Source organism: Balaenoptera acutorostrata, chromosome 16 (assembly GCF_949987535.1).
Source record: "Balaenoptera acutorostrata chromosome 16, mBalAcu1.1, whole genome shotgun sequence".
In the NCBI taxonomy this organism is placed as follows: Eukaryota; Metazoa; Chordata; class Mammalia; order Artiodactyla; family Balaenopteridae; genus Balaenoptera; species Balaenoptera acutorostrata.
This window is the reverse complement of record NC_080079.1, coordinates 77,050,108-77,064,422: the sequence shown is the minus strand read 5'-3', so window position 1 is coordinate 77,064,422 and position 14,315 is coordinate 77,050,108. Positions and strand designations below refer to the sequence as shown.

The 14,315-nt window shown below is 45.4% G+C and overlaps 1 protein-coding gene across 2 annotated transcripts in view; it reads left to right on the top strand.

The window, feature by feature from the left end:
- The window catches only part of NID1 (nidogen 1), a 94,662-nt gene that overhangs the window by 45,993 nt on the left and 34,354 nt on the right, over positions 1-14,315 (top strand). For both annotated transcript variants that reach the window (XM_007170773.3, XM_007170772.2), the window contains exons 10-12: positions 3,469-3,594; positions 9,863-10,012; positions 11,403-11,525. In XM_007170773.3, the coding sequence (XP_007170835.2) occupies positions 3,469-3,594; positions 9,863-10,012; positions 11,403-11,525 (399 nt within the window). The remainder of the gene's footprint in view (positions 1-3,468; positions 3,595-9,862; positions 10,013-11,402; positions 11,526-14,315) is intronic.

Below are 14,315 nucleotides of genomic sequence, written 5' to 3'. Positions count from 1 at the left end.
CAGGAAGACAGGTGTTTGTGTGCACTTGCTTTTGCCCTGTGATTAGTCCTCATCCTGGCAGATTTGCACCATGGAATGTGGGTATATTCCTAGTCAGGCTACTTTCTGTTCTGGGTCACGAGAATAAGCCTTGTAGTGTTAATGCATTGAGACACCAGGCTGTTGATAGGAAATTGCATTAAGCAGATCACTTCACATATTATTTTGACCTGGAAAGTGCCTCTGAAGAGAATGAGGGTGAGCCTTTGTCATTCAGTGTGTGTAGCATTGATATAATGATAGATGACATTCAAAATAAGGCTGGGCTTGATTAGACACTGCAGAGTGACCCTGCGAGCTAATTTGGAGATTTCCAGTTGAATCACAAGAGCTCTGGTGCCTGACAGAATGACTTCCCTATATTTCTCAGTTGGGAGGCTGTAAGAGAGGGTTTTGCACAATCTCTTATTGAGTAATTTTGAGTGCGCACAAGGCATTTAACAAATAAATCCTGAGACTCTTCTCCAACAAGAGCCTGGTGTTTATGAAAAGGACACATTTTAGAGAAACTTAGAGTTGTTGAAAAGTAGCCACTCTGAAAAAAAGTCAAAAAGGAAGCAGTGATTACAAGAATAATCCAGGATTTTCCTGTTGGGTTAGGGAATGATTTATGTGAAAGGAAACCTCTTCCCAGTGAAGACGTTGACCAGATCATGACTAATAAGAACAATAATCTTCAAGCAGATGTTGTGATCTTTTATAAGGAACCGTTATCACTACTAGTTCACTGTTTCTACTAAAGAATGGATTAGAGTCCTAGCCTCCAATTACAGAAGGGAGGGTTTAAATTAGGCATTAGGAAGAATTTCCAAACTGTAAGGACCGTGAAATAATAGCAGGGAAATGGCTAGGGTTTTGCTCTCAAAGAAAAGGAGTCGCCCAGCTTGGATTTTATGTGTAGACCTGCATGGGGGTGGGGTAGTGCTAGGGGACCATCCCCTCCCTCCTCCCACGGGCCCCCAGATCCTATTTGCCGTGGTTCTCCAGGTAAGGTGTGCAGGATGAGCATCTGTCCAATCACCTAAGAAGCTTTCTTGAGACACGCGGTTTCCCTTTCCATAAACCTTCTAGGGGTGGAATGAAGCTTGGCAAATTTCCCCTGGTGATTGTGTTCTGTCCCTTTGATTGAAAACTGCTGCTCTGTGCTCTTGTGCTTTGGCAGTTGAGTCTCAGCCGTGGATCCCTTCAGTTTGCACAGTGTGTCCAGACATCTGGGCCTGGAGTGTCCTCTGAGAGCTGTAGTGCAGACACAGTGAAGCAGAATGATCTTTTTCTCCCATGTTGTTGAAGCAGCAGCTGGTGGATGGAGCTGGAAGGTCCACACTTGCTGAATATCCCTCCACCCCCCATCCCAGCTCCAGCTCATTAAGAGGCTGCCTTGGGAGGGGCTTTGTTCTGTAACCTTCTAGCTGTGCCTGGAGCCATCCTCTAGTCTGAGATCTTGTAGCTTTTTTTTTTTAAATTGCAGTATAGTTGATTTGCAGTGTTGTGTTAAGTTCTGCTGTACAGCAAAGTGACTCAGTTATACACATATATACGTTCTTTTTTTATATTCTTTTTCATTATGGTTTATCACAGGATACTGAATATAGTTCCCTGTGCTATACAGTAGGACCTTGTTGTTTATCCATCCTATATGTAATAGTTTGCCTCTGCTAATCCCAAACTCCCAATCCATCCCTCCCCCTCCCCCTCTCCCCCTTGGTTCTCTGTGTCTGTGAGTCTGTTTCTGTTTTGTAGATAGGTTCATTTGTGCCAAATTTTAGATTCCACATATAAGTGATATGAGATCTTGTATCTTAAACACGTCACAGAAACTTACATTGCAGTGTAGTTTCAAAAGCTGAATGCCATTTGGTCTGGGTTTTTTTCTGAGTATAGGTCCAACTATGGGGCTGAAGTGGCAAAAATGCCTGTCTTGTGCAATGTAGTCCAAAAAGCCAGCAGGGCTTTTGCCTCAGCAGTGAAGAGACCGGCTGGACTGGCCATCGGAGGCAGAGCACGAGGAAGGTTCACATGATGGAATTGAGGAGGGGCAGCTGAGAGGGGGAGGGGAGTTGTGTGGTCTCAGCCACCATGAAATCTTCCTCACATGCGTCTCCAAGAGTTCTAAAAGCGCCAGAAGTACCTGTGCACTCTGAGAGTGAGGTTGGCACAGAAGGATCTTGTGTGACTGTATTTATTTCAATCCATCAGCGGACAGGTAACCCAGGTGATGACAGAGGAGCTTGATTTCTTATCTGGGCCAACCAGCCTTCCTGTAGTGGTAACCACAGACTGGCCCCCAATGCCAGTGGCCATCTGACGGCTATGTTCCTAGAATCGGAACATCCCTGCGTCTGGTAGTGTAGGATAATAATAATCAGTACATTTCTTTTTTTTTTTTAAATTTATTTCTATTTTTTGTCCGCACCCCACGGCATGCAGGAGCTTAGTTCCCCAACCAGGGATCAAACCCGTGCCCCCTGAATTGGGAGCGCAGAGTCTTAACCACCGGACGGCCCGGGAAGTCCCAATAGGTACATTTCTTGAGCAGTCCATTTTCTGTAATCTTCAGTAGAACCCCTCAAGATGAATAGTAGCGTGAGTACTCACCAATGGGGAAACTGAGGCAGAGTAGTGAGGCAACTTGCCCAGGACCACACAAGCTGGTAAGGAAAGGAGGCAGGATTTGAACCTAGCTGTGTCCAGCTCCAGAGCATACGTTCCTTTGTTCCAGTCACCCCACGCGATGGCCATAGTATTGTCCTGTGGGAGAGCATCACTCACAATCTTATGAGTTAATGGTTTTCTCTGTTAGTGCGTTAAGCTCAGGATAACATTCCAAGATTCACAATCAGGCTTTAAACGGTCCAACTTTGCTTTGTCACTATTGTTGGAGAAAGGAAATATTTTTGAACAAGAGCATATTTAATTACGTTTTGTAGTTTAGGAACCTTATTCAGAGTCTGGAGACTTGTCTGCACGTCTTTCTAACACGTATTTGCCCATGTGATGTCAGTGGGCGCCAGGCTCAGCAACTAACTCCAAAAGGCAGGGCAGGTTGGGCGGGGAGCGAGGAGTACACATTTATTTAGGAGGAGGGCCTTGGGATCACTCTCAAATTATGCACAGAAAAAAAGATTTCTTTAACATCATTTTTAGAATATAAAAATGGGTGTTTTAAAGTGGATCCATTTGCATGCCAAAATGCTTTCTATTTTATTATGTTTAGTGGTGTTTGAAGAGGTTTTTTTTTTTTTAAGTCTGCATTCAAACAAAAATTTGGGAGGAATTCCCTGACAGTCCAGTGGGTAAGACTTGGCGCTTACACTGCAGGGGGCCTGGGTTCGATCCCTGGTCGGGGAACTAAGATCCCCCAAGCCGAGCGGCGAGGCCAAAAATCAATAAATCAATAAATAAATCTTAAAAACATTTTTTTTGCTGTAGATATCGACGAATGTTCAGAGCAGCCCTCGGTGTGTGGGAGCCATGCAATCTGCAATAACCACCCAGGAACCTTCCGATGCGAGTGTGTAGAGGGTTACCGGTTTTCAGAGGAGGGAACATGTGTGGGTAAGTTCTGTGGGTGACTTTTCAAAACGAGTAATTCACATGACGTATGTCAGCACCTGTGTGAATGGTATTGCCCCAGGTAGTTATCCTGGCTGAGATGGAAGGTTCCCTGTTCTGTTGGGGAGGACAGCTTACAAAGGTGAATCAGACTTCATTCCTTCCCTCCGACTGCCTGGAGAGTCACAGGTACAAGAAATAAGCAGTGTTGTCTGTCTACACTGGTAATACCCTTCCCTTCTTACAAAATTCCTTTTAACTCTTTTCATTATTCTTTTAATAGCTATTCAAACAATTAGACATGTTTCTCCTTATAATTAGTGGCCTTGGGATTGACGTGGAGGGAACACCTTATAGGTGTTTGTGTCATTACCTGCCTTAGATTGAATTCTTCCTGATTTACATCTAAAACTCCATTCGGAGCCTTTCTATTTATGGATTTCCATTTTACAACCCACAAGTACTAGCATAACTTCATAGCCTGTCCAAGTTAGAAGTTAAGGCTATTAATTAGGCTAATTATGCTTTAGGTTGCTGATGATTTTGGTGACGATGGTGACGGGCCAACTCCAAAGAGCCAGATTGTTTAAATTTCCCCACTTTTTCCGACCGCTGCACTTTGACCTGTTGTTTCCAAGAATTTCAAGTTCAAAGGTTCTTGGAGATTTCCAGGTCTGGAGGGCAGCATGCTAAAGGGGCCGTCTGAACTCAACATCTCTTCCCAATTTAAAACAGATTCCTTTTACTGCCTCAGTGAACCATCATCTCCTTGTGCTTTCCTTGCTGTTTACTAAACCCTAGCATGCTTTCTGTTTGCTCTGTCTTGAAACTCAGATGAGGCCGCCAAGGTCCCGGGGTGAGATGGTGTCCTGAGGGCGGAGGGAACAGGCCGTTCTCATATTTTGAGTGTGACCCAAACATCTGTGAACTGAGAGGCAGCCAGTCTCCTTTGCACAGAGCTGAGATTTCAGCTCTGCTCAAGTTACTTCCATCTTATTTTTTTTTTTTTTTTCCATAGAGAACAACAACTTCTGTGAATTTGGCCTGACTTCCTTCTCTGCTTTTTGAGACGAAGGAGATCCAAAGGTCTATTTTTTGTGGCAACACCATCTACGTTACATTTCGGCTCAAGCTTTGGTGGTGGATCCTTTACCCCTTGGGTGGTGACGTGGACAGTCCTGGGGCAGACGTGTGTGAGGCACGTTGTGTCCTCAGTTTCTGTCTCCAGCCATTCCCGGGATCCACCCTCACGGAAGGGCTAGGGTGGGGTGCAAGACAGGTGGTGGGCAAACGTCTACTCCTAGGCATTTGATTTTGAGGAAGACAACCTCTCTGGGCCTCAGTTCCTCACCTGTAAAATGAGGTGATTAGACTGCATCATGGGCTTCCTGTGTCCCGTGGAGCCCTTGGAGATGCCCCAGGATCTGCCAGTGGGGATACAAGGACTATTTCATTTTTCTGTATATCAATTTCTGAGTAAGATTTTGTTTGAATAATGGATTCCCCCCTCTCAGAAGCAAGTGTGAAAACCACCTGAAGATCATTGAGTTCCACCAAGACCTGGCATCGAGGTTTCCTGATTCTCCCTCTGCCTGTGGCCCCCTGTGCAATTCCATCCTACTTGGCCTTTTGCCTCTTTTAATTGGCTCCTTTGAGGCTCACCTCATAGAGAGATGGCTCACTGGGTGAAACCAAGTCTGCCTGAATGCATTCACACAAAGACTCTGGCTCGTCACTGGATAATTTAGTGGTCAGTTTCACTGTCCCGGAATTCCTTGTTAAAACTACGTCCTGGGTTGAAGCCCAGGCTGGGATGATGACGTCTGTCAGGTCAGAGCAGGGAAGGGTGAGGAAAGAATCTGGATGGTTTAGGAGGCCGGCTCTGTGTCCTGACAACTGTGAGGGGCTGCGCGCTCATGCAGGGTGTGTGGATGGCCAGAGGTGACTGTCTTTCCATGAGGATGGGTATCCATTAGGGGAGGGGCTGCTTTGTGGATTTCCATCTTTGTCATTTTCTGCAAGCCTGTGACTTTCTCTTTTCCACTGGGTGCAAACTTTTAGTTAATTGGAATGTGCAAAGTATGCTGACACAAAGGAAAAGAGCCTCAGCTGGCCTGCAGATCACCTTTATGTGTAGATACAGTTGCCCCCTGTGATACGTGGCCTGGACGGAGCATGGGCAGGTTGGGACCCCGAGTTGTACAGTGCACTGCACCATGCACCTGCCCATCGGTCAGGGCGAACAGGGCTGGGCTTAGGCTAAAGGCTCAGCCTCGCTCACCCAGCGTTCCTGTTCTCCCTCCCTCTCCTGTCATGTTGTTAGGAAAAATTATTGTGAATCATTCATCTTTGTGATCTTATTCTCAGAACTTAAAGTAACTAGAGGCTGTGAAACCACTCCCCTAAAGGCTCTTTATTCCCCGCCCTTTTCTCTCCTTGTAACACGTGGCTTCTGTCCCTCGTTTTGTCCTTCCTTCTTGGTATCACCTCCCTTCTCCGCGTTGTCTCATTTCCTGGCCCCAGCCAGCCTTGCAGGTGTCTCTCGGGGACCAATGTCACATTGGGTGGCAGCATCTCAGGGCAGTTCCTCGGCCCTGCCCATGCCAGGTCACAGTTCAGGGTTCTCTTCAGAAATGCAGGAGCTAGAAAAGTAAAACCACAACTGACCATGTAATTGTAATTAATTTTTTAAAATTAATTTTTATTGGAGTATAGTTGCTTTACAATGTGTTAGTTTTTGCTGTACAGCAAAGTGAATCAGCTATACGTATACATATAGCCCCTCTTTTTTGGATTTCCTTCCCATTTGGGTCACCGCAGAGCACTGAGTAGAATTCCCTGTGCTATACAGTAGGTTTTCACTAGTTATCTATTTTATACATAGTAGTGTATACATGTCAATCCCAATCTCCCAATTCATCATACCACCACCCACACACCCCACCACTTCCCCCCTTGGTGTCCATATGTTTGTTCTCTACATCTGTGTCTCAATTTCTGCCCTGCAAACCGGTTCATCTGTACCATTTTTCTAGGTTCCACATATATGCGTTAATATACGATATTTGTTTTTCTCTTTCTGACTTACTTCACTCTGTATGACAGTCTCTAGATCCATCCACGTCTCCACAAATGACCCAATTTCGTTCCTTTTTATGGCTGGGTAATATTCCATTGTATATATGTGCCACATCTTCTTTATCCATTCGTCTGTCAATGGGCATTTTGGTTGCTTCCATGACCTGGCTATTGTAAATAGTGTTGCAATGAACATTGGGGTGCATGTGTCTTTTTTTTTTTTTTTTTTTTTTAAAGAAATTCACGGTCTTTTATTTATTTATTTATGACTGTGTTGAGTCTTCGTTTCTGTGCGAGGGCTTTCTCCAGTTGCGGCGAGTGGGGGCCACTCTTCATCGCGGTGCGCGGGCCTCTCACCATCGCGGCCTCTCTTGTTGCGGAGCACAGGCTCCAGACGCGCAGGCTCAGTAATTGTGGCTCACGGGCCTAGTTGCTCCGCGGCATGTGGGATCTTCCCAGACCAGGGCTCGAACCCGTGTCCCCTGCATTGGCAGGCAGATTCTCAACCACTGCGCCACCAGGGAAGCCCGCATGTGTCTTTTTGAATTATGGTTTTCTCTGGGTATATGCCCAGTAGTGGGATTGCTGGGTCATGTGGGAATTCTATTTTTAGTTTTTTAAGGAACCTCCATACTGTTTTTAAATCCCATTTTTGAGTCTGATCTTCTGTCCTTTCCAAAACTTTCCCCTCCCTCCCACCCTGCACCCCCTGCTAGCTGACAGGCAGGGTGAGAATTGTAGGAAATTGCCAGCCTGCGGGGTTAGGAGCCTTTGAGGGAAGCACAGCTGGATGTGCTGGTGGCCCTTTTGTGTAAATTAGTGAAAAGGTCTCCTTTGGGTTGTTGTATATTTTGCTTAAAAATATACACTGCCAAATGTAAAATAGATAGCTAGTGGGAAACAGCTGCATAGCACAGGGAGATCAGCTCGGTGCTTTGTGTCCACCTAGAGGGGTGGGATAGGGAGGGTGGGAGGGAGACGCAAGAGGGAGGGGATATGGAGATATATGTATACGTATAGCTGATTCACTTTGTTATACAGCAGAAAGTAACACACCTTTGTAAAGCAATTATACTCCAGTAAAGATGTTTAAAAAAATAAAGAAAGAAAAAAGAAAAAGAAAAAAGGAAAAAAAATGCTTTGTATACTTTGAAAATGAAAAAGGTAGAACTAAATTATTTGGAGTTGTAAAGTTCTAAAGCTTCCTTCAGAAGAAAGTTGCTCTGGTGTGAAAAATGGTCTTACATAAAGGAAAACATGATTTAAAAAATTAAATTATGAACTGCCTTTTTCTAGAAAGGATTTGAGAATTATAGAAGCATAGGTGTGGGAATTCCCTGGCGGTCCAGTGGTTAGGACTCTGCACTTTCACTGCCGTGGGCCCGGGCGGGGTTCAATTCCTGGTCGGGGAACTGAGATCCTGTAAGCCAAGCAGCTTGGCCAAAAAAATAAAATGAAAGTAGAAGCAAAGGTGAAGGTGATGGCAGGGCAGGGGACATTAGGACCTACCCATGTTGCAGCAAGGTCCTCGCCTGTTACCAAGGGTGGGGCACAATGAGGCTGGAGCAGACACAATGTGTAAAATGATCACTTACGCACTCTAATGACATGAATATTTGATGGAAGAGAAGTGAGACTCCTTTCCTGCTTGTTCTGTCTGGGTATATTTCCCCTACCTTTTTTCGGTCCCAATTCTCCGAGAGTGTCCCTTTCACACTTTGCGAGCTGAAGGAGTTGGGGGGAAGAGGACCCTGGAGAGAAGAAGAGTGTTAGAAACGATGAAAAGTGAGAGAAAACAGGAGTGGTCCAAGGAAACAGAGTGTGTCCTTGGGCTGGTTCAGTGTAATCTGGGCTACTGTTTTCTAGAAAGAAATTTGGACCACTTGTAGCAATTTAAAATCCTGTAACCCTTTGCCCCACCGACTTGATTCCATGGTCCCTGTCCCATGGGAGTTAGTTAACAGTCCAACTTCAGGAGTCTAAACTGCTGAGTCCACAGGCTGGGCCTCCATCCGCCAATACGGTACTTTGCTAACCTCTCATGGGTGCAGACCTTTGAAGAGGATCCTCTTCTTTACCTGTCCCCTGACGGTGCTTGGAGCTCTCTCTGCCGAGGCACTTGAGGCAGGATGAACTGGAATTAATCTTGGGAAGACTCATTGAGGATAAAGATAAGGAGTCCTCCTGTATCCAGGATAATCGAAACCCTGAGGGCCTCCTTGCAGGAAGAAAGTGTTCTGTTCTGACATTGCGAGGGCCAGGACTCTGACCTGGGCCTTAGAGCTTTAAGACCAGAAGTTAAAGTGCCTTACAATCCCCAGAGTATCTGAACCAGCTGTTGGAAATCACCCTCTAGACCTTAGTCCTTGACTTTCATCTTGAGGCAACAGCACAAGATGGGGTATGATTTTCTAGCCTCTATGTCACATGCCTACTTCCTACGACCTCATTCTATGAGTCTTGTCATCAGGACCCTTTAGAAAATAATAGTTCCATCTACTGGGCCTCCCCATGCTTGGCAAGCTGGAAGTCATTCCTATTCTACAGAGGAAGAAATTGTGGCTCCGAGAAGTTATATGATTTACCCAAAGCCATATGGTGAGCTCATATGCACCTAGTAGAAACCCAGGGCTGCCCACCCCAGAGGCCCACGGTCATTCTACCATCCCCGTCTCACTTCCCTGGGAAAATTTATTTCACCTTCCTTGGTGGGAAGTGGGTGACTTTGGCATTCATAGTGAATATTCCACCCGCCCAGTGAGCCCTGGGCAAAGATACCGTGGAAGTCTCAGATCCTCAGCTCCAAACACTCCACCAACAGAGGTGCCACAGGAAACGTGTCTACCTGCAGATTCCACCTCCACATCCAGATGAAGGGAAAGTTGGGTTTCGGGGACCAGGTGTGGAGAGTGGCCTGAGACAGAGCCCTGGGGCGAAGCTGAGGTCGAGAGTCAGGCCGATGGACCCCCTGCAGTGGCAGGCTGCAAAGACTTATCAGAGGTGGGATCCAGGTGGGAGGAAACAGGAGGAGAGCCGGGGTACCACCCAGCGGGGAGCAGGGATGCACCTGAAGAGAGGTCTGGAGGTCTGGGGTCCAGACATAGTCCACCTCAGTGGACTGCACTGCTTGGAAGGGCCCTGGGACTGCTCAGGGGACGCTTCCAAACATTGCGTGTCAACCTTTTGTCTGAAGCTGTCGTGGACCAGCGCCCCATCAACTACTGTGAGACTGGCCTTCATGACTGTGACATCTCTCAGCGGGCCCAGTGCATCTACTTGGGAGGCTCGTCCTACACCTGCTCCTGTCTGCCAGGCTTCTCTGGGGATGGCAGAGCCTGCCAAGGTACGTGGTCACTCTGACTTTCCTCCCTGTGTAACCTGAAAAAAATTCCCTGGGTGATACTTTTCATATGCTAATTACTGACTCAACTCCGAATTCAAGAGAATTCTTCTCTGGCTTCCCTGGTGGCGCAGTGGTTAAGAATCCGCCTGCCAGTGCAGGGGACACGGGTTCAAGCCCTGGTCCAGGAAGATCCCACATGCCACGGAGCAACTAAGCCCGTGTGCCACAACTACTGAGCCTGCGCTCTAGAGCCCGTGAGCCACAACTACTGAGCCCGTGCGCCTAGAGCCTGTACTCCGCAACAAGAGAAGCCACCGCAATGAGAAGCCCGCGCACCACAACGAAGAGTAGCCCCCGCTCGCCCCAACTAGAGAAAGCCCGTGCACAGCAACGAAGACCCAATGCAGCCAAAAATAAATAATAAAATAAAATTTTTAAAAAAAAGAGAGAGAGAGAATTCTTCTCTCAACTCTGTTGAGTAGATGGGCTGGATTTTGTATCTCTAGTAATTTGAATTATGTGTTTTCTTTGGGGGGCTGTTCTCATTGGGGAAGACACTTGTCCTCCCCGTACCATTTTGTTCCATGTCACTTGCTCGTTCAGGCAATAATTAAACACCTGCTGTCTGCTAGGGACTGAGGAGATTGTTTGTCTTGCATGAAAAGACAAACAATCCTTACACACATGGAGCTTAAAGTCCAGCCTTTTATTTAATAAGATACATACAGTCATTCACCTGGCCTGCTCTAATCTTGTGTTCCAAAAAAAGTGAAGTCCCCTTTTTGAATAAATGACTTCAGATGCAGAGAATAAATGGTTCCACAAAATTCTCTCAGACCTCAGATCAGTCCATTGTTGGCAGCCAGGGTGCTCTTAAAGATAATTTCAAGTGAAATAACTCTGAACACCGTTCCCCGGTCCCCTGGTTTGCAAAATTACTTAACGTTATACCATGGAGTATTTCTGGAAAGTCCAAGCTTCTCTAAGAGATTATAATTTCTGAAATACTTTCTCTTTGTTACTGAACATGTGAATTTTCTCTGGTCTTTGAGATTTTTCTGTCAAGCAGTTAATCATCTGTCTCCAAACTCAGATATTTTTGAAGCTCTCGTTTATGATGAGAAGGAAATAATGAAAAAAAATCCTCTCATTTTTCCTTTTGCATGCTTGATTTTTCATGAAAACATCAAAGTGAAACACATTTGTAAATACACTAGATAGAAATTGAGGAGTTAGTGTTCTGATAATTAATGTTTGGTGAGTTCTTAAATCACTGTTCCCAGATCAGAAACTCAGTCCCCAGAAGTTGAGCAAGTGGCTTATATTATTGTGTAAACTAGGAATTCTAGAAGCAATCTCACTATCCCCGGGCTTGGTGCCTGTCTTGCAGATGTGGATGAATGCCAGCTAAGCCGATGTCACCCTGATGCCGTCTGCTACAACACTCCCGGGTCCTTCACGTGCCAGTGCAAACCCGGTTATCAGGGAGACGGCTTCCGTTGCATGCCTGGAGGTAAGGTGTCGGGGACGTTTGGAGTTGGTGGGTCATTGCCCTGTCCATGAGTACTGAGTACATGGCCCTGGGAGAGGAGGCGAGGTGGGGCTCCGTGGAGAGTCGAGGTGGGCGATCAGAGCATAGCTGCGGTGGTGAGCATGCGGGTTGCACACTGTGCAACTCCGGGGGTCCCACACCTGGACCAGAACTGTGCTGGCAGCCTGGAGGCTGGTCATCCCTGTGACTTGAGCGATACAGGGTAAGAACCGATCTGTATGAGGGTTCTGCAGAGAAGCAGAACTCATGGATGTGTGTATATGTGTGTGTGTGTGTATGTGTGTATGTATATATATATATAGAGAGAGAGAGAGAGAGAGAGAGAGAGAGAGAAATCTATTTATTTATATATAAAGAGATTTATCAGAAGGAACTGACCCACACAGTTACAGACGTTGGCAAGTCCCAAGGCTTGTAGTCGGCAAGCTGGAGACCCAGGAATAGCCAGTGTCTGAATCCAAAGGCAGGAAAAAGCTCATGTTCCATTCATAGGGCATCAGGAAGGGAGAATTCCTTCTGACTCGGGGAAGGGTCCACCTTTGTGTTCAATTCTGGCCCTCCACTGATTGGATGAGGCCCACCCACCTAAGGGAAGGCCATCTGCTTTACTCAGTCTGCAGAGTGAAAGGTTAATCTCAGCCAGAAACACCCTCAGAGAAAAACCCAGAATAATATTTGACCAAATATCTGGGCACCCTGTGGCCCAGTCAAGTTGACACCTAAAATTAACCATCACAGATTCCTAAGAGTCATGGGGAATAGCGCTGGGGTGAGGGTGGGGAAGGTGAAGGGCCACCAGTTGTGGGAAGAGTCAGGCTGAGGACTCCGCAGAATTGCACATACCACCTATTACACCTGGACCGTGCAGCTTCTCATTTGTGGTATCTCATTAGATCATGAGGATAATGATAGCCCTAGTTCAGTACCTGGAATGATCCTGAAAGTTAGGAGGCACTCAACAAATGCTGTTGAATGAATACGTATAATTAGTTGCCATTTGCCTGAAGCCTACTGTGTGCTGGGTGCTTTACCGACACTATTTCATGTAATGTTCATAATCATCTCTTTAAAGTAAGTCCTATTACTATTACCATTTACATAGAGGATGCTAAAACGCAGAGATAAAAGCACAATCAAGGTCCCGGGGGTAGTAAGTACTAGAACTAAGACTCAAACCCAGGTCTGCCCGATGGACTCCCAACCTAGATTCAGTTCCCGAAACCACATGGTATCCTGTCATGAGATTAAGGATGTATCTGATGCCTCCGACTGCAGTTAGCCAGTTGAGTTGTTACTTATTTTAATTGCTGCTGCTCTTGTTGGCCAAACATATTTATGCCACTGTCAATGATTCAATAAGAGTTACATGGAAATTTCCATTTCATCACTTTTTTGAACAATTACAAGCTATTCCAATGTCTGCCTCCCTTCACTAGCCTTGGGTGCCTTGAGCATAGGGTGCCTGTGCACTTTATTTTCACGTCCCCAGTATCCTGTGGAGTACGTGGCCTATGTTGGGGCTCGTAGCTCTTTATGGTTGTTGAGGAAATAAATGAATGCACCTCTCCTACCGGCAGTGTATAATAGTATTGATAATTATTTATTCGCACTCTCAACAGGACTGGGTGTGACCAGTTTTTAGGATAATTGACCATCTAAAAGGAGAAAAATATCAGATTAAAGTTTAAATTTCGATATACAGTACTACATATTGCTGGTCTAAATTGTTTTCTTCTGCTTAGGACAGGACTCAACAAACTATGACTTGCAGGTCAAATCTGGTCCACTGGCTGTTTTTGTAAATAAAGTTTTATTGGAACACTCATACTCTTTAGTTTATGAATAGCCTATGGCTGCTTTCATTCTGCAAAGACAGAGGTCAGTAGTTGTGGTAGAGACTATAAAGCCTGAAATATTTACTACCTGGCCCTTGACAGAAAAAGTTTGCTGATCCCCAGCCTAGATGAACCCAGGCAGGATCAACCTTTTGTTCCTGAAATTATGGGTAAAAGACACAGCTCTCCCCACAGATTCTGATAGGCAGGTTACATAGAGAAAAGTTCATGATCATTTGAGTTAAGACATTCCAGCAGCTATTAAAAATGGCTAAGGCATTTTCTCCTTAGGCTTCCTTCACATCTCCAGTTCAAAAGGAAGCAGATGTTTCATTTTTTATTTTTGTTCTTTTAACCTGACTCCTTGCCCCTTTTTCGAGGCTCTATTGACTAAACAGAAACAAATCCAGACCTATAGTCTGGGATACAAAACTGGGACAAGGATAAAACCAATCAGAGTTCTTTGCTAGGATTATTTAGGTATTTAATCCTGTTTTCTTAAGAAATTCAACATCTATTTATATGCTCGAGAGAGAATATACACTAGAAATATATGTGTCCATCGAGTATTGTTCATAACAGAAAAAAAAATCTAAGTGACTACCAACAGGAGGAATGGACAAATGAGTTTGGGTACAATTCATACCATGAAATAATATACAGGAGTTAAAATGAGTGAACTAGAGGGAATCGCCTAGCAGTCCATGGTTAGGACTCCACGCTTTCACTGCCAAGGGCCCTGGTTGAATCCCTGGTCGGGGAAATAAGATTCCGCGAGCCGCGAGGTGCAGCAAATAAATAAATGAATGAATGGACACATTAAATAATAAATAAGTAAATAAGTAAATAAATCTGAGTGAACTAGAGTTAATGGATAAATCTCCACAGCATGTTGGGCAAAAAAAAGTCATAAAAG